The 21,423-nt window shown below is 41.9% G+C and overlaps 1 protein-coding gene across 3 annotated transcripts in view; it reads left to right on the top strand.

The window, feature by feature from the left end:
- Nucleotides 1-21,423, top strand: part of PLA1A (phospholipase A1 member A) — a 39,887-nt gene that overhangs the window by 2,889 nt on the left and 15,575 nt on the right. For 2 of the 3 annotated variants that reach the window (XM_074404311.1, XM_003935413.3), the window contains exons 2-6: nucleotides 13,103-13,304; nucleotides 15,051-15,228; nucleotides 15,770-15,878; nucleotides 19,648-19,749; nucleotides 20,792-20,881. In XM_074404311.1, coding sequence (XP_074260412.1) covers nucleotides 13,103-13,304; nucleotides 15,051-15,228; nucleotides 15,770-15,878; nucleotides 19,648-19,749; nucleotides 20,792-20,881 — 681 coding nt within the window. The remainder of the gene's footprint in view (nucleotides 1-13,102; nucleotides 13,305-15,050; nucleotides 15,229-15,769; nucleotides 15,879-19,647; nucleotides 19,750-20,791; nucleotides 20,882-21,423) is intronic. The other variant, XM_010345948.3, reaches the window with a different exon arrangement.

Genomic DNA, 21,423 nt, shown 5'->3' with positions numbered 1-21,423 from the left:
ATTTCCCATCTGCTTCTGGTTCTTTCCCACCTTAACTGTTTCACTGTCAACAGCCACAATATTAACTTAATGTTCCTTATTCTTACTTTCAGCAGTTGTATCTCAGAAATTGAGTTGGTGGATAGGCAGAGATAGAAGAATGTGTGTGTGTGTGTGTGTGTGTGTGTGTGTGTGTCTGTGTGTGTGTGTGTCTGTCTGTCTGTGTGTGTGTGTCTGTGTCTGTGTGTCTGAGAGAGATAGAAATATGCCACGGGAAAAAGGAAAAAGAATGTAATTATCTTCAGACAGCCTAGAGGAAGTAGGTGGAAAGAAAGAAGATGGTAGATGCAGAGAGCTCAAAGAAAGGAAGAGCTCAGACAATAGGGAGGAAGGAGGTTCAGGAGGTACCCAGGTGCCTGCTGTCACACAAGGACAGTAGCTGACCCACATGGGCCTCTTGAAAGTTCAGCCTCCGCTCACTTTCCTGGCCAGGTGCCTGCACAATCTTTCATGGCAACCCCAGTCACACCCAGCCTTTCCCTGGACTGTAGAGGGTGAGATTTTTGGGCTCTTTGATCAACCTGGCTCTTGAGCTTCCAGGCCGGCTCAGGCGTCCGCTCCTCCAGGTGGGTGCACAAGTAAGTCTTCCTCCATCTGGGATAGGTGGCCTTTCTGTGTGTTCTCTCCGTATCCATGTTTCCTGATCACAGATCTTACATTCCTATTTGTTATGGGGCTTCCTGCTGATTTTCCCTTTCCCTGCTAGACTTGGAGCTTCCCAAGGGCAGTTATAGCTGGTGTCTTCCTCATCCTTGAATCCCCAGAACCTCACCCAGGTCCTGGCACACAGGACGCATTCAATAAGCCGAAGTCCTTGGTTACTGAAAAGAAAGAAATTGAGCAGGCTGCAATCCTCATCTCTACTTCCTGACATTAGGGCAGATTGATTAAATGACACCCATCCTGAAACAATTCAGCCAAAGAAGGGTTCCAGAGGGTGGCCCATTTCAGAGATGCTCCTGGCTGCTGATGCCTCAATCCACAGGTCGTCTAATAGCACAGCTCTGTCTGTGGGGAACCCAGGGCTCCTGGGGGTGGCAGGAAGTTCAGGGGCCCATTGTGCTGAGCTGGCGCCAGAGACAACTGAGGAGAAGCAGCCTGTGATACCAGCCTCTCCAAGGCCAGCCTGGGCTTGAAGGTGCTACTGCACCCTGCATGCGTGACAGAGCCACCTTCAAGCCACTCTCAAGCTATGTGGGGGGGGGGTCTCCATCCTCCTCCCATCCTGCAGTGTCCTCCTGAGGAGCCTGGAGGAGGGCGCCCACTTCCCAACACATGCACCAAGGGCTCCTCCATCATCTCCACATTTGATAACAAAGTGTCTGATGTGGTTTTGTGCCAACTCTGTCACCTTTAGAGCACACTATCCCTTCCTGGTCCAGGCCACATAATCAAAATTGTTTTTGCAGAATAACACTTCTACAAAACAAAACCACGTGGGGGATACTAATCCGTAGAACACACCTGAGACAGGTGTAGGTGGGAGTGTAGGGGAACACATTTCCAGCATTTACAGATCCCAGACGCAACTCATGGGAACCACGAGCAGCCCAGGAGGGTGAAGGGAACTCTGTCATGTACACCTGAGAGTCACTTTCCATTACAGAAACATGGGTGTCACCAGGCCTTTACTCATCTTCTCCAACACTTCTTCAGTGTCAAAGACTCAAGAATAGAAAACTATAGGCTCTTTTCAGACTTACACAAGCCAGTATTTCATTCTGCACCCCTCCTTTCTATTGTTTATAAACCACTGGTCAGCCTGGCAAGTCATAAATATCAAATGAGCCCAAATGGAAATTGCAAGTTTTAAGAATCAAACTGTTAAAAAAAAGATGCAAGTAATATATGCAAATATATGTAAGTGCTAAAAATTCACATAGCTCTAAAGGCATAATATGACCTCACTATATACATTTTATATGTGCTATATATTTTTCCTTACATAAAATATATAATATAATTTATTTGCACATGTGTAAAATCCTTCCATATTAATTATACAGAGATACCACATTCTTTTTAATGGCTGTTTACATATGGCATCTTAGGTCTGAAAATTTCTAACTTATACATTTTTAATAGATGTGAGAAAAATTGCCTCACAAAGAGGTTATAACTGTTGATTTGCATGTGAGCATGGCTGTTTCCCCACCTCTCTGCCGTGCTCTGTGAATGTCAAGTGTTTTGGTATTGTCAGCCTGATAAGAAAACTAGAATTACATTGTTTGTCTTAATCCTTATTTTTCATTATGATTAAGATTATACATCTTTTTTATGTGTCTGTTGGCCATTTTCATTTGCTTTCAATTAATTGCCTGTTTATGCCCTTTGTCTGTTTCTTTATTGGCTTGATTTTTTTTTTCTTATTTGTAAGAGTTCTATAAAAATAAGTCATTTGGCATGTGAGGTACAAATGATTTTTACCTGCACTACTCCTCACCTTCCCCCCTACCCCACCCAGTTTCTTTTTCTGAATCATCTGGCTATTCTTGTATGATTCTAATTGCAATTCCTCAATGAATCTACCTGTTCTAAAAGTGGGCCCTGGTGGTCTTGGTGCAGTGGCCCCTACTGTGCAGGTAGGGACATCTGTGATGAAGATGGAGGATGCTCCTTTTTAATTTCCTCAACAATCACAATGAGACTCTTCAGACTCCTGAGTTCACTGTCAATGCCCCTCCTTGATTCAGAAAACCTCACTCCACATGTGTTTCTGTCCTGCACAACCTCACCTCACCCAGGCCTTCAGAACCCCATGACTCAGTCTTGAACCTCAGTCTGCTATCCTCACCCCGATATGCGCCAAATCTTTCAAGCCACCCTCTTCTGTCAGGCTCTCAACAGCTGCCTGATATCTGGACTCTCCTCCTCACTCCCAATTCATGGGCATGCCCCCTGGGGTGAGGGTCCCTCTGACATCAGGATCGCCATTCCTCACTCTCAATCTTTCCCCCAGGGTCACGTTAATGCAGTGTCTCACACACACTGGTTTGGCCATTCCCAGCTGGAGTGTGCTCTCTGTGAGGGTAGGGACTATATCTTTATTCTTACGCTATTTCCTCTGTAGCGCTAGCTGTCACATGGTAAGGTCTCCAGAATCTTGATTAAATACATCCTCACTGAAATTAGGTTGGTAGTGAGCACTGTAAAGTGAATCACAATGTATTTATCTATTTCTCTCCATTAAAGTACAGCTAGATTGTTTGCAGATTTTTCCTACTACATACAGGGCTGCAATGTGAAAAATTTAAGATTAATTTCTAAAAATGGAATCCCTGGGTCCCAAGGCAATTGCCTCTCCAGCTTTACCTGGTGTAGCCAAATTGCACTCCAAGGTGGTTGATCCATTTTATATCCTCACCAGAAGATGTATGTGATCCCAGTTCCCTTCTGTTTAATATTTACTGTTATCACATTATTTAATTATTGCCAATCTCATGCAAATGAAATACTGCCTTTTTGTCATTTTAATTTGCCCTTTAGTGCTTATTAGTAAAGTTGAACTCATGTATTACGATTTCCTCTTTTTTTTTTTTTTGGAGACGGAGTTTTGCACTTGTTGCCCAGGCTGGAGTGCAATGGCGCGATCTCGGCTCACCGCAACCTCCGCCTCCTGGGTTCAGGCAATTCTCCTGCCTCAGCCTCCTAGGTAGCTGGGATTACAGGCACGTGCCACCATGCCCAGCTAATTTTTTGTATTTTTAGTAGAGACGGGGTTTCACCATGTTGACCAGGATGGTCTCGATCTCTTGACCTCGTGATCCACCTGCCTTGGCCTCCCAAAGTGCTGGGATTACAGGCTTGGGCCACCGCGCCCGGCCCTATGATTTCCTCTTCTATGGTATCTGTTCCTATAGTTTGTCCATGCTTCCACTGTCTTTCTCATTTTTTCTCGTTCGTTTGTGTCACATTTTTACATTATTGACACAAATCCTTTGTTTATTATATGCATTGCAAAAAAGCCTATAGCTTGCTTTTTAATTGTATTTTTTCTAGTGTTTTTAAACCAAGACTTGTGTATTTAACAGACTATAATTTATCAATGTTTTAGTTTGTGATTTGTGCTTCTGGCGTCTTGTTTAAGGAATCTTCCCATAAGGAAAATCTCTCATATTTTCTTCTAAAATTTATGGACTAGCTCAGTCAATCTAAGATCATCAGGGGCAATTTTTTTGGTCATGATGTATATTTTAATACAATGTTGAATTTGATTTGTCAACATTTATTTTTGCATATTTACTATTTTGTATACATATTCATAAAAGAAATTTGTCTCTACTATTTCTCTTTCTTGTATTGCTCTTGTCTGGTTTTGATACTAGGTTATTATAACCTCATTAAATAAGTTTCTATTCTATAAAATAGTTTATATCTGTACTTTAAAGGTTTGGTAGAATTCTCAAATAAAATCATTTGGCTCTAGTGTATTTTATGGCCAGAAAAAACTTTTGGTTGCCAATTCAATTTTTTGATGCTATTATATTTATTTGGGTTTTCTAGTTCTTCTTGAGTTAGTTTCAGTAAATTATATTTTTCTGGAAAACTATCCATTTGTTTTATATTTTCCAATGTATTTGATTGGGAGTTTTAAAGATTTTCGGGGTGAGGGCTAGAGACCCACTATGTTGCCCAGGTTGGTCTCAAACTCCTGGGCTCAAGTGACCCTCCTGCCTTGGCCTTCCAAAGTGCTGGGATTTCAGGCATGAGCCACTGTGCCCAGCCAAGAATATATTTAAATCCTTGACGTTCTACAGTTATCCTATGGTCTGGCTAAGATAGATTTATTAATTTTTTTATCTTGCTCATTATGCTGAGGATAATATTTGATTGGAGAACTCATACTCTTTTTTAGTTATGGAAAATTCTTAGTAATTATCTTTTCTTTTTTTTTTTTTTTTTTTTTTTAGAATAAAGAAGAGGAAGAAAGAGAAAGAGGAAGAGGGAGAGAGGATGGGGGTATTGCTTTATTGCTCAGGCTAGAATGCAGTCTAAATACGGGTATGCCTATAATTGTCCTTAATAATGGAGACATGAAAGAAAATGGGGGAAGAGAATAACAAACAAGGAGCCAACCAAGATTTCATTTAAACTTCTAAATTGATATGATGTGGTACTGATAAGAGTGTATATTTTGTATATTTAAAGTGGAGAGTTCTATAAATGTTAATTACATTTACTTGTTCCAGATCTGAGTTCAAGACCTGAATGTCGTTGTTAATTTTCTGTCTCATTGATCTGTCTAATATTAATGTTGAAGTCTCCCACTATTATTATGTGGGAGTCTAAGTCTCTTTATAAGTCCTGTATGTCTAGGTATTCCTGTATTGGGTGCGTATATATTTAGGATCTTTAGCTCTTCTTGTTGTTGCATTGATCCTTTTATCATTATATAATGTCCTTCTTTGCTTCTTTTGATCTTTGTTGCTTAATTGTGACTTCTGCTTTTTATTTATTTATTTTAGCTCTCTGTTTGGTTGGTAAATCTTTCTCCATCCCTTGTTTAGAGTCTTTGTGTATCCTTGAATGTGAGATGGATCTGGATGCAGCATACTGATGGGTTTTAGTTTTTCATTCAAATTGCCTGTCTTTGGATTGGGGGATTTAGTCAATTTCAATTTAGAATTAATAATAATATATGTGAGTTTAATACTGTCATTAGCTGGCTATTTTGTCCGTTAGTTGATGTAAATTCTTCATTATATTGATGCTCTTTTTGATAATTTTTTTAGAAAGGCTGATACTGTTTGTTCCTTTCATATGTGTAGTGGTTCTTTCAGAAGCTCTTGCAAAGCAGGCCTGGTGGTGATGAAATCTCTGAGTGCTTGCTTATTCACAAAAAACTTTATTTTTCCTTCACATGTGAAGCTTAGCTTGGCTGGATGTGAAATTCTGGGTTGAAAGTTGTTTTCTTTAAGGATGTTGAATATTGGCCCCCACTCTCTTCTGGCTTGTAGGGTTTCTGCTGAGAGATCTGCTGTAAGTCTGATAGGCTTCCCTTTGTGGGTAACCTGACCTTTCTCTCTGGCTGCCCTTAGTATTTTCTCCTTCATTTCAACCCTGGTGAATCTGACGATTATGTGCCTTGGAGTTGCTCTTCTTGAGGAATATCTCTGTGGTGTTCTCTGTATTACCTGGAGTTGAATATTATCCTGCCTTACTAGGCTGGGAAAATTTTCCTGAATAATGTCCTGAAGCGTATTTTCCAGCTTGGATTCATTCTCTTCGTCACATTCAGGTACACCTATCAAGCGTAGATTAGGTCTTTTCACATAGTCCCATATTTCTTGGAGACTTTGCTCGTTCCTTTTTATCCTTTTTTCTCTCGTCTTGTCTTCTTGTTTTATTTCATTGAGTTGATCTTCGACCTCTGATATCCTTTCTTCTGCTTGATCAATTCGGCTGTTAAAACTTGTGCATACTTCACGTAGTTCTCGTATTGTGTTTTTCAGCTCCATCAATTCACTTATTTTCCTCTCTAAATTTTGTATTCTTGTTGACATTTCGTCAAACCTTTTTTCAAAGTTCTTAGTTTCTTTAGATTGTGTTATAACAAGTTCTTTTAATTCACAGAAGTTTCTTATTATCCACGTTTTGAAGCCTGCTTCTGTAATTGGAACACACTCGTTCTCCATCAAGCCTTGTTTCGTTGCTGATGAGGAACTGGGATCCCCTGCTAAGGAAGAGGCGTTCTGATCTTGGGTATTCTCAGCCTTTTTTGACCGTTTTCTTCCCTTCGTTGTAGATTTATCCATCTGTGGTCTTTATAATTACCGTCTTTGTAACTGGGTTTCTGAGTGGACGTCCAACTTACTGATTCTCAGCGCCGAAATCTGAGCAACCCACTGCGCCGACTAAATCAGCGGCGTTAAGATTGAGGGTGCTTTTCCGACTCTGCACCGAGAACCGACGCTCCGAGGCGCCGGCAAAACCGCCTCGCCGGTCACAAGAGTCGCGCTGGCGACCCGTGGGGCTCCTCCGCTGGGAATCTCCTGGTGCGTGAGCAACAAGAATTCATGTGAAGGTGTGGCGTCCTCTCCTTCTTTGCGCTTTCAGTGGGAGCTACAATCCCGAGCTGCTAGTGTTCAGCCATCTTGGATCTCTCTCTCAGTAATTATCTTTTCAAAATACTGCTTTTTCTCTCAATCTCCCTTTTTTTGAGACCAACTGCAAGAAAAATATTGGAGCCTCTCCATCTATTATCTATATTTTTTAACTGCACTATCATATTTAAAAAATTTATTTTACTTCCAGGCTAGATTATAGTATTGATTTCTTTTTCATTTCCATGCCCATTTTTAAATCTTCCATTTCTAATTACCTTTTTCCTATACATCTTATTTAAACATTATGCCTATTTTTATTTTATAATTTCTTGCACTGTATTTTTATGCTTGTCTGTTCTTAGCATACTTACCTTAAAACCTGTATCAAACGTTTTTTAAAGCTTATTTCACCTGGAATGAGTTTGGGATCCATTTATTAGTTTTATTGACTCTCTTTGTAAACATACAATTTCTTTAGATATTTAAGCATTTTGTTTGCAGGCTTATTTCTAAGAAACTTTTTATTGAAGTACAACATATATACAGAAGAGTTCACAAATGACTGCTACACGGATTAATGCATTTCAGAGTGAATTCACCTGCATAACCATCATCGGATCAAGAAATGAAACATTACTGGGGGTCCTAGAACCCCACCACTATCCCTCTTAGGCATTACTGCCCCAAAGATAACCATTTTCTTGGCTTCTAACATATTACATACATTAAGCATTTCATTTTAATTTTCAATGAGAAGTTTAATTTTGGTCCCCCTCCTCCTCTACCCACAGCCAACTCCCCGAGTTTTCCTCCTCTCTCCACCTCCCCATCTTTAGACCTGTCCTCCAGTCATGAAGCAGTCAGGTGGGGGACCCCAACTCCTGTTCCTGAGGCCTTGTCTTTCTATCCTGCCTCCTTAAATAAAACTATAGCCCCAAACAGGAAGTAATGGGCTGAGTTTCGTTTGTTTTACTTTTATTTTTAGCTTCCTCTCCTGAGTGAGCCTGCTGCTGGCCCTTCACATCTGGCATGCAGCACTTTTGAGGTCAACCCCTCCCAGGTTACCTATCTGAATTCTTACAACCACTGCCTTCCTCTAGCCTTGGCTCCCACTCTATTTTGCATTTCTGTTCTCTTTCCTGTTCATGGGGATGTTATTTTTACATTTGAGATTGTCAGTATCTTTCTGTCTCTCCTTTGATACTCATCTGCCACTGTCCTTTGGCTGTAGTGGTGGCTAGGTTGAGGCAGTATCCGAATATGATTCTCTGTTTTATCAGCTTCAAACACTGACAATTTTCTTCTCTCCCTTTTCAAACTTTGTAACTTTTATCACATTATAGTGTCTTGTTTCAGTGGTTAGGACTAAGACCTCCAGCACCATATTTAATAGAAGCAGTGATAGCACGCATTTCTTATCTGTTCCCAGTACTAGATGGACTGCTTTTAATGTTTCCCAGTAAATCTGATCCTTACTATATGCTTTTAGTAGATATCCTTTCTTATGTTAGAGAGTGTTGAATTTTGTCAAGTGTTCTTTCTTTCTGCTCATCTGTTGATTTTATTTTAGGCAGTAGAGTGAACAAAATGGATTTTAAAAATCTCTGCTTTGTTCAAAAGTACATTCTAATGTGGACTAACTACCAAAAGACAGTAAGTGTAATAAGTTGGTAAATTCCATAGTAGATTAGAAGTTGATGATTGCTATACAAATAAATAGACCAGGGTAAGAAAGATTGAGAGAAATGAGGTGAGGAACATAAGCAGGTTACAACTGAAATACGGTGCTGAGAGTAGAGAAGAGAGCACTTGACAAGCAAAGATTTAAAGGAGGGAAAGGAACTGCCATGTAGATGTGTGGGGGAAATGCATTCCAGGCAAAAGGAACAACTAGCTGGGCAAAGACCCTCAGGCAGGAAGCAATCTAGAGTGAGGCTGGGCAAGGACAACAACTGGCTGCAACAGTGAGTGCAGTATAAGGCAGAGCACTCTTGGAGTGGGGTGGATTAGCTTAGCTAGGGCCTTACAGTCCATTGTTAGGGCTTCAGGTTTCAATCTGAGTGAAAGGCTTGGAGACTTTTGCACAAAGGTGTAACATGACTGACTTAAAAAAAAAATCATGACTGCTATGTTGCAAATAGACGGAAAGGACCAAGAGAGAGGGCAAGAAATGCAGTTGCAGGCTGTGACAGTGTCTGTGAGAGATGATGGTGGCTTGGACCAAGGTGGGGAGAAGGGTTGGATTCTGAATATTTTCTTCTGATGGTCAAGCCAACAGAACTGACCAGTTGTATGTGGAATGTGAGAGAGAGGCAAGAGTCGAAGATATCCCAGGCGAGTTTGCAAAGCCTGAGAAACTGCAATGACTACGTTGCTACCAATGTTGCTGATATTTCCTCATTTTCTGTTTCTTCAATTTCAACTATTACCTTTATGTTTCTTTCCCTGTATTTCATTTGGAATTACTGTGGTATTCTTTTCTGAGTTAAAATATTAACTTATCTCATCTAAATCTTTCCCCCCTAACAGTTGCACGTAAGGTTAGACATTGCTCCCAATTAAAAGGTAAACTTAGGGACATTAAAATTTTAAAGAGTTTAGTTGAACAAACGGTGATTCATGGATTGGGCAGCTTCACATAGCAAGTGGCTCAGGGCTCCACCAAAGTGGGGTGAGAAAGAAATTTTATAAGCTGCATACGGAGCAAGGCAAAGAAGTATTTGATTGACTAAAGTGGAGCAGTACCTTAAGGCCCCTCGTCAGAGGTTAGTTGGCAGCTTCTGAGTGGTAAAACGTAAGCCTCAATCTCCTAGGATACAACTCTTCACTATGAGTTGCGATTTGGTTACTTTCTGCAGCAACTCAAACACTAGAGCTGCCTTAGTCTAATGGCTTGCCAAGTCATTATTTAAACGACCCAAGTGCTGTTTCAGCCACTCTTTGCAAGTTTTGGCATGTGCTGGTTTTATTGTCACTTAGTTTTTAATATTCTGTAGTTTCCATTGTGATTATTCTTTAACCCATACATTGCTTAAAACTTTAAAAGGGTGTTTTTCTGTTGGTGAGAGTGTAAATTAGTATAGCCACTATGGAGAATAGTATGGAGGTTCCTCAGAAAACTAAAGATAGAACTTCCATATGATCCAGAAATTTCACTACTGGGTGTATATCCAAAAGAAAGGAGAGGAAATTAGCATATCAAAGAGATATCTGTACTCTCATGTTTATTTCAGCACTGTTCATAATAGCCATATAAAACCAACCTAAGAGCCCACCAACAGATAAATGAATAATAATAATAATAATAAAAGATGTGGTATATACACACAAAGGAATACTACTCAGCCTTTAAAAAGAAGGAAATCCTGTCATTTGCAGCAACTTGAGTGGAACTGGAGGCCATTATGTGAAGTGAAATAAGCCAGCACAGAAAGACAAATATCACTTTTTCACACATATGCAGGAGCTAAAAACGTGGATTCATAATGATAGAGAGTAGATTGGTGGTTCCCAGAGGCTGAGAAGAAGAGAGGAGTTGGGAATAAAGGGAAAAAAGAATATATATGTATTTATTACCACTGAATCATATGCTTAAAAAAGTAAAGATGATTATATATATATATATGTATATTTTACCTCAATATAAAAATTTTTTAAATCTTGACAAGCTTCAGCAATATATGTCCATGAGGAATTGTGCCCAGGAGCTTCTCTTTGTGTGGGCTGGTAAAAATACCACAGGCACATGGGATTGGGCTTATCTTATTGGAAAAAACGGAGGGGGTGTTTTTTATTTCTCCAAATGTATTTTAAAATAATTTTTGCTATTGATTTCTAGTTTTATTACATTTTGTTTAGATGATATTGATTCTTTGATGATGATTTGGACTTACTCTGTGACATCATATTCTCTTTTAAAAGGACTCAAACTCTCTGATGGATGCAGGATGCCCTATATGATCAATAGAGCAAATTTACTCATTAACGTGGTTCATGTCTCATGCTGAAGCACAGTGCTTTCCTCTTTTCTTTAAAGAGTCAAAAGCTGGGGGAGGCTGATAAAATGGTGGAGTCAGGCATTAGCCCTCTCATTTGCTGTGGGAGTTCAAGCTGCAGGCTCAAGAGCTTAGGGCCCGCAATCTCAGAGTAGGCTTCAACCCAGGAGCCTCCAAACCTGCCTGCTTGGTCTGGCTCTGCGTGGAGACTGGGGACAAAGTCTGGGGCTCAGAAGCAGTGATGATCCACAAGGGCTCGTGGCTTGAGATATTCTCCACAGGTGGGGTTCCCACAATTCACTCATAGCACCATATCCTAAAGCATCCCAGATCCACACTCCTGTTATATATGGGCTCCCAGTTACCTCTGATGGCAGATAATCACTCCAGAAACCTAAAGTTACTGTCTTCCTCGACAAAGGGGCCCATACAAACTAAAATCAGTAATCTGACCTCTCCTCTGAACCTCTGATTCTATGAATCACTTTGTCTGGTGTCAGCAATGCTAGGGCCATGATGGGCTTGTGTTCTGTGAGTCAGTGTGCACCCTGCTGCTCCTGCCAGTCTCCCTGTGGGATGCGTGGGAGTCAGGGACCACACCTCTGTATCACAGAAGTGGGGGTGGGGGTGGGATGCTAGGTACTGAAAATGGGCCAGATTTTCAGCTCCCTGGGAAGCAGGAGTTTCATGTTGCCTTTTCTGTTCAGTTTTTTTTTGTTTTGTTTTGTTTTTTGTTGTTGTTGTTGTTGTTGTTTGTTTGTTTTTTAGGCACAGTCTTGCTCTGTCACCCAGGCTAGAGTGCAGTGGCGTGATCTCAGCTTACTGCAACCTCTGCCTCCTGGGTTCAAGCAATTCCCCTGCCTCAGCCTCCCGAGTAGCTGGGATTATAGGCAACCACCACCACAACTGGCTAATTTTTGTATATTTAGTAGAAACAGGGTTTCACCATGGTGGCCGGGCTGGTCTTGAACTCCTAACCTCGTGATCCACCTGCCTTGCCCTCTCAAAGTGCTGAGATTACACGTGTGAGCCACCACACCCAGCCTCTGTTCAGTATTTTTCAAAGGCCTGCAGTTACATTGGCCAGAGAATTTCCAGTGAAAAGGTATCTATTGTAAGGTGCTGTGAAGTAGCTGAGACTTGTTACTGCTCTTCCCTACCATCTCTCTAGGCCCTGGCTGGGCACTGGAAGGCTATGGTAGGGCTCTCGACTGCTCATAAGGACAAGAAGTGATTAGGTGGGGCTAGAGAGTTGGAAATCCCTCTGGAATGGAGTGTTTGGAGTACAGACTAGTCCCCAGGGCAATTGTTCATTTGGCTGCCAAGGGTTCTGTTTAGAATTCTCTACCAGTTTGCTAGGGCTGCCATAAGCAGTGCCACGGACTGGGTGGCTTGAACAATGGAAACATATTGCCTCACAGTTCTGGAGCCTGGAAGTCTAGGATCAAGAGGCTGGCAGTGTTGGCTCCTTCAGGGCAAGGAGCAAAGGATCTGTTCCGAGCCCCTGTCCTTGGCTTATACATGGCCACTGTCTCCCTGGGTCCTTAAACATCTTTCCTCTGTCTGTGTCCAAATTTCCTCTTTATATAAAGACTATAGTTATATTGATTTAGGCCCACTCCGCTGGCCTCCTTTTAACTTAATTACCTTTGTAAAGACCCTATCTCCAAACACAGTAACATTCTGAAGTATTGGGGTTAAGATTTCAACTTACCCATTCTGGGAGATGAGACTTAGTTTAGCCCATAACAATAGCCATTTCACCATGGCCTTTAATCCCATCTAGTTGAGCAATATTCCTTCTCTGCTATTTTGTCCTTAAGCATGAAAAATATTCACAGAACTTCATTACAGAAGCGATGCAAGCTGTAATAAATGAGTGATTATTGCACTAGTTGCTGCATAATAAACCCCATGCCTGCAGACCCCTGTTTCTTACACCCTTCCAAGGTTGTCTTTCTTCCTTCTAAGAGCAGATGACCTTACCTTGGATGTTTCTCGTTTTGTTTTGTTTTCCTCTAGGGGATGCACCTCCTACCCCACAGACAAAGTGTGCTGACTTCCAGAATGCCAAACTTTTTGAAGGCACCGTCCTCAAAGTCCAGTTTCTCCTCTTTGTCCCTTCGAATCCTAGCTGTGGGAAGCTAGTAGAAGGAAGCAGTGACCTCCAAAACTCTGGGTTCAATGCCACTCTGGGAACCAAACTAATTATCCATGGATTCAGGTGGGAGTTAACCAACCAACAGGATCTCTCAGCTAAGAATGATCAAGTAACCATAATACAATAAGAAGTTAGTGGGGAGCAAGAGGAAGAATGAATTTACTTATGGTCACATGTTCCATCCCCATGTCCTGCTGTCTTCGGTGGGGTCTCATGTCAACATGCACACATGCTGTTCATTCTTATTGGTCATATACGTTTACTCATTCACCCAGTCTTGTCTACACACTCATAAGCAGTACATGTCTCTGACTCTGGACAAATCTCTATACAGAGCCTTGGTTTCCATAGCCAAATTAAAGGGGAGGTTGTAGAAATGATCTCAGTGGTCATTTTTTCCCTGAAGCGTGGGTTGCATGTCATGATTCATCTCAGACAATGACATCATGGGCTTCTCACAATCTCTTGGGACTAACAGCATGGTGTTTTTACCCAGGGTTGTATTTCCCTTTCTTCACTTCTTCCCTGGTTTTATGACCTAAGACACTTCCAGTTATGGGTGCTACTTCCATCATATCCAGAGATTATAGGTATGATGGAGCTACGCACTTTCCTTCAATTTCTCTGATACCCCCCCAGTCCACATACAGTCATTGAGTCTCAATTCAATCACCATCCTTTCTTTGAACATCTTTTCCCCAAAGCCCATCAATAGGGCCAGAAACAGAGAAGGGTTTCTGGGAGGAAAGATGGAGAGAATATGGTAAAATAACAGCACCATGGAGCAAGTAGAGTTGGGGGCATCCAATGAAAAGGTAGAGAGAAAGGCAGTGCCCAGAGGACCACCATTTCTTGATTTCTGGCCTCTCTCCACCTCTCTAATCCCTGGATTCCAGGGACTCAGCCACATATTTCCTTAGGCATCTCTCCTTGTTCTTGTGCCAAAGCCTTTCCTCTAGCAAATCTTACATTTGACCACTTTCCAAGGCTGAGTATGTACCTCCAACCCAGGGATAGCTAATAGAGGTGGGAAGCTCATCAGGCTAGTCACTGTGTCTGCTCCTAAATCCCGCAGCCCCATTCCCTGGCACACACCCGGTCCGCGCTCCTCTATCCACATGAGCATACTCTCTTGGATTCTATACCGGGAGCCATCAAAAATCATATTTCCTGATCCCAATCTGTTGGGAAAGATTGCTAAACATTTTTCTATCATTTTCCTTTTCCTAGAAAAGTCCCATTATACTGTAAGTTCCAGAAGGATGGTGACTGCATCTTTTTGTCTTTACTTTTTGGAAAGCACCTAGCATACTGCATGGCCCATGGGTACTCAATAAATGTTTGTTGAATAAATCAATGGGTAGATGAGAGAAAAAAAGGAAGAAGGAAGGAAAAAGAAAGAAAGAGAAAGGAAGAAAGGAAAGAAAGAAAGAAAATCTCCACAAAGAATGAGCCTATATGCGATGTATACAGTTTATGTAGCTTATGCATTGTGCAAAAGTGCCCGACAAAAGTCTGGTGGGGCTAAAATCCAACCTGAGTTATGAACCCTGGCATGAGGCTGCATCTACCTGGAACAAAAGGCACCGTTTTATAATTTTCACAAAAGTTCCATATATGCTGGCAGAAGGGTTGGCAACTTTGGAACTGTGTCCTCCCTATGCTCAAAGTGCTGTGTAATAAAATCCTCATACAACCCCTTATCTAATTTTGACTTCTTTTCTGGGTTTGCAATTAACAGAGGTTTCCATGACAATAAATATCTACTTGATAGGTAATTTTTTCACCCTTTTTTGGCCCCCTGTCTAGGGTCTTAGGAACAAAACCTTCCTGGATTGATAAATTCATTAGAACCCTTCTGCGTGCAGCGAATGCTAATGTGATTGCCGTGGACTGGATTCATGGATCTACAGGGATGTACTTCTCAGCTGTGAAAAATGTGTTTAACTTGAGCCTCGAGATCTCCCTTTTCCTCGATAAACTCCTGGTAGGTGCAGAAGAGCTTAGGGTGAGTTTGGGCTGCATATGAAGAGAGAGGGTCAGAAAGACAAAAGCACTGCCTGAGGAGGCTTAGGGTGGAAGCGGAGTCACTCAGTGGCTCAGTGGTCTTGGGTTCAAATGTTGACTTTGCCACTCACAGTGCTACCCTTGGGCAGGTTGAATTGAATGTTCTGAGGTTTATTGAATGTGCTGAGCCTTCCACTGCTCCTCTGTAAAATGTGTCATGGCATATTAGACAGCAAATGCAGATGGCCTGGCACTTAGTTGTCCCTCAAGAGAGAATGGCCATGGTTGTTACTCACATACTTTGGGCACCAAACGAAGAGTAAAGAGGTTATCAGGTTGGGGAGCCCAGGAAGAAAAAAAGTGGTTAATGATGAGAATGCTGTCCTTTTTCCCTCCAAAGTAAGTGCAGTGGGTGTGTCATGCCCAGGGCCTTGGCTTCTGAAGCTTGCGGGGGAAAGCCTGCCCTGTGAAGCCAGCAGACCCTGCGGCCCACAGGGAACTCACTGTCCCTTCTCTTTTAGGTGCTGGGCGTGTCAAAATCCTCAATCCACATCATTGGTGTTAGCCTGGGGGCCCACGTTGGTGGCAAAGTGGGACAGCTCTTCAGAGGCCAGCTTGGACAGATCACAGGTAACATTCCTCCCTGCCCATCCTCCAGGCTTTAGAGATAGAGAAAGTGTGCCCTGAAAATGTCTCTTCTGAGGCAAGCTGAGGGGTGTATGGAGCCTTTGTTCTTATGATCAAGTCACCTATTAACACGAAAATTTATTTATTTTTGTTATTTTGCATAAAATGGTGTTGTGTTATTATTGCATGATCTCTAACATCAATGTGAGAGGCCATGTATTTCTTTTTTTACTTTTTATTTTTAAATTTCTTATTTTAAAAATGTATTTTAGATTCAGGTGTTATATGTGCAGGTTTATTACATGTATATAGCATGTGATGCTGAGGTCTGGGCTTCTGATGATCTCATTGCCCAAGTAGCAAACAGTACTTGACAGGTCATTTTTCAACCGTTTCCCCTTGTTCTTCTTCCCCATTTTGGAATCCCCGGTGTTGGTTTTTCCCATCTTCGTGTCCACGTGTGCCCAGTGTTTAGCTCCCACTTATAAGTGAGAACGTGTGGTGTTTGGTTTTCTGTTTCTGCATTAATTGTCTTAGGAAAATGGCCTCCAGCTACATCCACGTTGCTGCAGAGGACATAATTTCATTCTTTTTTATAGCTGTGTAGAATTCCATAGGGAATATGTACCACGTTTTCTTTATCCAGTCCACCATTGATGTGCACCTGGGTTGATTCCATGTCTTTGCTATTGTGGAAAGCATGGCAATGAATATACTAGTGCAGGTATTCTTTTGGTAGAATAATTTCTTTTCCCTTGGGCATATATCTAGTAATGGGATTGCTGGGTCAAATGGCAATTTTATTTTAGTTCTTTGAGGAATCCTCAGACTGCTTTCCACCCATCAACACTGTATAAGTATTCCCTTTTCTCTGCAACCTTGCCAAAATCTGTTTTTTTTGTTTTTTACTTTTTAATAATAGCAATTCTGACTGGTGTGAGATGGCATATATCATGATGTGATGATTAGTGATGTTGAGCATTTTTTCATGTTTGTTACCCACTCATATGTCTTCTTTTAAGAAGTCTCCTTTCGGCCGGGCGCGGTGGCTCAAGCCTGTAATCCCAGCACTTTGGGAGGCCGAGGCAGGTGGATCACGAGGTCGAGAGATCTAGACCGTCCCGGTCAACATGGTGAAACCCCGTCTGTACTAAAAATACAAAAACTTAGCTGGGCATGGTGGCGCGTGCCTGTAATCCCAGCTACTCAGGAGGCTGAGGCAGGAGAATTGCCTGAACCCAGGAGGCGGAGGTCGCGGTGAGCCGAGATCGCGCCATTGCACTCCAGCCTGGGTAACAAGAGCGAAACTCCGTCTCAAAAAAAAAAAAAAAAAAAAAAAGAAGTCTCCTTTCATGTCTTTGCCCTCATTGTAATGGGGTTATTTGTTTTTTTCTTGTTGATTTGTTCAAGTCCCTTATAGATTCTAGATATTAGTCTTTTGTCAGATGCATAGTTAGTGAATATTTTCCCCCATTCTGTAGGTTGTCTGTTTATTCCATTGGTTGTTTCTTTTGCTGTGCAGAAGGTCTTCAGTGTAATTAAGTCTCATTTGTCAATTTTTGTTTTTTTTGCGTTTGCTTTTGAGAACTTGGTCATAAATGTTTTGCCGAAGCCAATATTCAGGAGAATGTTTCCCAGATTTTCTTCTAGGATTTTTTATAGTTTGAGGTCTTGCATTAAAGTCTTTAATTCTTCTTGAGTAATTTTTGTATATGATGAGTTGTAGGGACCCAGTTTCATTCTCCAGCAGATGGTCAGCCAGTTTTCCCAGCACCATTTATTGAATAGGGTACCTTTTCCTCAGTGTTAATTTTTGTCAACTTTGTCAAATGCCTGATGGCTGTAGGTGTGCTGCTTTATTTCAGGGGTCTCTATTCTGTTCCACTGGCCTATGTATCTATTTTTGTAGCAGTACCATACTGTTTGATTACTGTAGGCTTATAGTATAGTTTGAAGTTGGTTAGTGTGGTACCTCCAGCTTTGTTCTTTTTGCTTAGGATTTCCTTGACTATTTGGGCCCCTTTATTGTGCCATATGAATTTTAAAATAAATTTTTATAATTCTGTGAAAATGACATGGGTAATTTGGTGGGGATAGCATTGAATCTGTAGATTGCTTTGGGCAAAATGAACATTTTAATAATATTTATTCTTCCAACCCTACATAGAATACAGAATACATTTGCAAATACTATGCAAAAAGCATAGAATGCTTTTCTATTTGTTTGCGTCATATGTAATTTCTTTTTCTTTTCTTTTCTTTTCTTTTTTTTTTTTTTTTTTTTTGAGCTGAGGCTGGAGTACAATGGCACAATCTCAGCTCACAGTAACCTCTGCCTCCCCGATTCAAGTGGTTCTCTTGCCTCAGCCTCCCAAGTAGCTGCGATTATAGGCAAGTGCCACCATGCCTGGCTAATTTTGTATTTTTAGTAGAGATAGGTTTTCTCCATGTTGTTCAGGCTGGTCTCAAACTCCTGACCTCAGGTGATCCACCTGCCTCCGCCTCCTAAAATGCTGAGATTACAGGTGTGAGCCACGCGTCTAGCAACCTATGATTTCTTTTAGCAGGATTTAGAGTTTTCTTTTACAGATCTTTCATTTTTTGGTTAGGTGTGTTTCTAGGTGTTTTATTTTTGTGTGTGACTATCGAAAATGAGATTGCATTCTTGATTGGGCTCTCAACTTGAACGTTATTAGTGCATAGAAATGCAGCTGTCTTTTGTACATTGATTTTGTGTCCTGAGACTTTGCTGGAGTTGTTTATTAGGTCGAGGAGTCTTTTAGTCAAATCTTTAGCGTTCTTCTTTAGGGTCATATCATTGATGAAGAGAGACAATTTGTCCCCCTCTTTTCCTATTTAGATGACTTTTATTTCTTTCTCTTGCCTGATTTCTCTGGCAAGGACTTTCCCTTTTCTTTCTTTCTGAGCCTCACTTCCTACGTCTGTAAAATGGTTGTAACAGTCCACATCTCCTTGGCCCCCTGTGGAAATCGTCTTCAGACAGTTTTGCTATTTTTGTTATATACATGTAAAAGTGTGGGACACTTTATGCTTCCAGAGCCACTCTCAGTTAATAAGGGACTAGAGCTGTGTGGCAAAAAACAAAACAAAACAAAACAAAAAAAACAAAACCCATTTCCTGGCCTTTGGGAGGGACAATTCTGAGTCTTGTTTCACAGTATCATAGAGGGGCTCCAGTGGGGTGGGAGTCAGTAGCCCATACTCATGAATATTTTCCTTTATTCTCTGACTTGTTTTCCCACTCCCTCACCATGCTTTCTGAGACTTTCTCCCAAATCTACCTTGAACTTTTGTGGCAGGGTCTGCTTGTTGTAGGGGGAAAGGAAGGGATCCAAACTAAGACATGGGAATAGTACTATTCACAGTAATCACTGTGTTGTGGTGAGGACTAGAGTGCGTAAAACTGCACAGCATAAGGAAGGCCCGGTTCATTGTAACTGCTCAAAGAAATTGTAGCTGTTGTTATTATTACATGAAGGTTAATATTACTTTCATTAACACTTATCAAACAGTTGGTGTTATCAAGCTCATCTTAGAGCCAGAGGAACTGGGTCATTGAGGGATTCCCCCTAGACAGACAAGAGAGAGGGGAGTTTTCTGAGGAAGATGGTCCTCAGCTAATTCTCCCAACCCTTGGGTCTTTTCAGGGAGGCTCTACGATCTGCACTGGAAGGGGTGGGTGTATGGTGGGTCCATGAGTGTTTCTGCAGCTGAGAGGAAAGGAGTCCTTCACATAAGTCTCTCCTCACAGGTCTGGACCCCGCTGGACCTGAGTACACCAGGGCCAGTGTGGAGGAGCGCTTGGATGCCGGAGACGCCCTCTTCGTGGAAGCCATCCACACAGACACTGACAGTGAGCTGGGGTGACCTTCCTGGGGCGAGAAAATGAGGTCAAGGCAGGGCCTAGGAGGCTGGCGTCTAGTTGCATGGCCCTGGGCAGAGATGCCCTGGTCCTCTCTGAGCTTCTGTTGCACAGTGAGGAGTTCTATCATAATGCTAAACCTCCAGGTCAATGGCAGTAAGTAAATAATACAAATCAACTTCTTCCAATAGTTCCAATTGTGACAAATGCTAGGAAGGAGAAGGTCGGGGTCTTCAGTAGCTGTGCCTGAGCCAGTCTGAGGGCTCAAGTCTGCCATAGTGGAGGGTCCAGGAGTTGGTCACAGGGGCAAAATGAGGGCAGAGGATGCTCTCTTAGCTCAGTTCTGGAGCCACGTCTGATTTCCACTCAGTCAGGAGAGCACAAAGATATATATGTTTCGGGGGAGACTGTGGAAATGTGACCCCAAACAAGTTTACCTGAACTATTACTCAAAGTAAAACCAAAACTACTCAGTGAAGAAATTTACTTGTTTCACAGGGTATTTTTCTTGATTTGCTTAGGCAAATATGAACATCTTACCAACAAAATCTCTTTGGTTTCTTTTAGCATGAAAAACCCCTTTAGAAAACTGTTTGGGAGGCTGGGTGAGTGGATCACCTGAGGTCAAGAGTTCCAGACAACTTGGTCAACATGGTGAAACCCTGTCTCTACTAAAAAAAGTTACAAAAATTAGCCAGGCGTGGTGGCATGCATCTGGAATCCCAGCTACTCAGGAGGCTGAGGCAAGAGAATCACTTGAACCCAGGAGATGGAGGTTGCAGTGAGCCGAGATCGTGCCACTGCACTCCAGCCTGGGTGACAAGAGTGAAACTCCTTTCCAAAAACAAAAAGAAAAAAAGAAAATTGTTTGAGGGCTCATCCTGTGAAGTTTCACAGCACTTAGAAGTGCTGTGGGCAGAGGATGTGGGCTCCCGAGGTCAGAATTTGAGCTCTGCTGCCAGCTGACCCTGCTGTGGGACCTGGAGAATATGCTCTGAAGTAAGGAAGTTAATGGAATTCCACCTCCTTTCAGAGTTGGGTATTCGGATTCCTGTCGGACACGTGGACTACTTCGTCAATGGAGGCCAAGACCAACCTGGCTGTCCTACCTTCCTTCACGCAGGTCAGAAAGCCAGTGAAAGTTGGTATTTGGCAACCCCAGAGATTGAAATTCACCAACAGGCTTTGTGCTGAGTCAGCCAGAGTGGACCACAGATGGTCTGCTTGACTGTGTCCTTTGCTATGTCTCATAATGCCTTCCTCAGTGTGTATTTAAGGATGGATATCTTCAGAGCCCAGGCATTTGAGGGGAGGGTGTGGCATAAGGCACAGTCCACACCAACTGCATCCTCTACAGAGCCTTACTGTGGCCGAAGCAAGCCATTGTGCCCAAAGCTAGTGAGCAGAAGGATCAATTCACTGCACGATCATTTCAGCATACTTACCAACTCTACCAGTTCTCTAAAATTGTTTTCAAGATGATCTTTTTTTCCTCTATCACGGGGGAAAGGACTGTACATTCAATGACTATACATTTCCTCTCTTTAAATGTAGCCTTCTGGAATGTTCTTTTTCATATATTTATTGGTATGTTCTTCGCATTACTTTAATACTAAATTTGTCAAAAGCTAAGACCAATAATTATTTGGTTTTCTTATATCTTAT

Source organism: Saimiri boliviensis, chromosome 8 (assembly GCF_048565385.1).
Source record: "Saimiri boliviensis isolate mSaiBol1 chromosome 8, mSaiBol1.pri, whole genome shotgun sequence".
Lineage (NCBI taxonomy): Eukaryota > Metazoa > Chordata > Mammalia > Primates > Cebidae > Saimiri > Saimiri boliviensis.
This window is presented reverse-complemented; position numbering and strand designations above follow the sequence as displayed.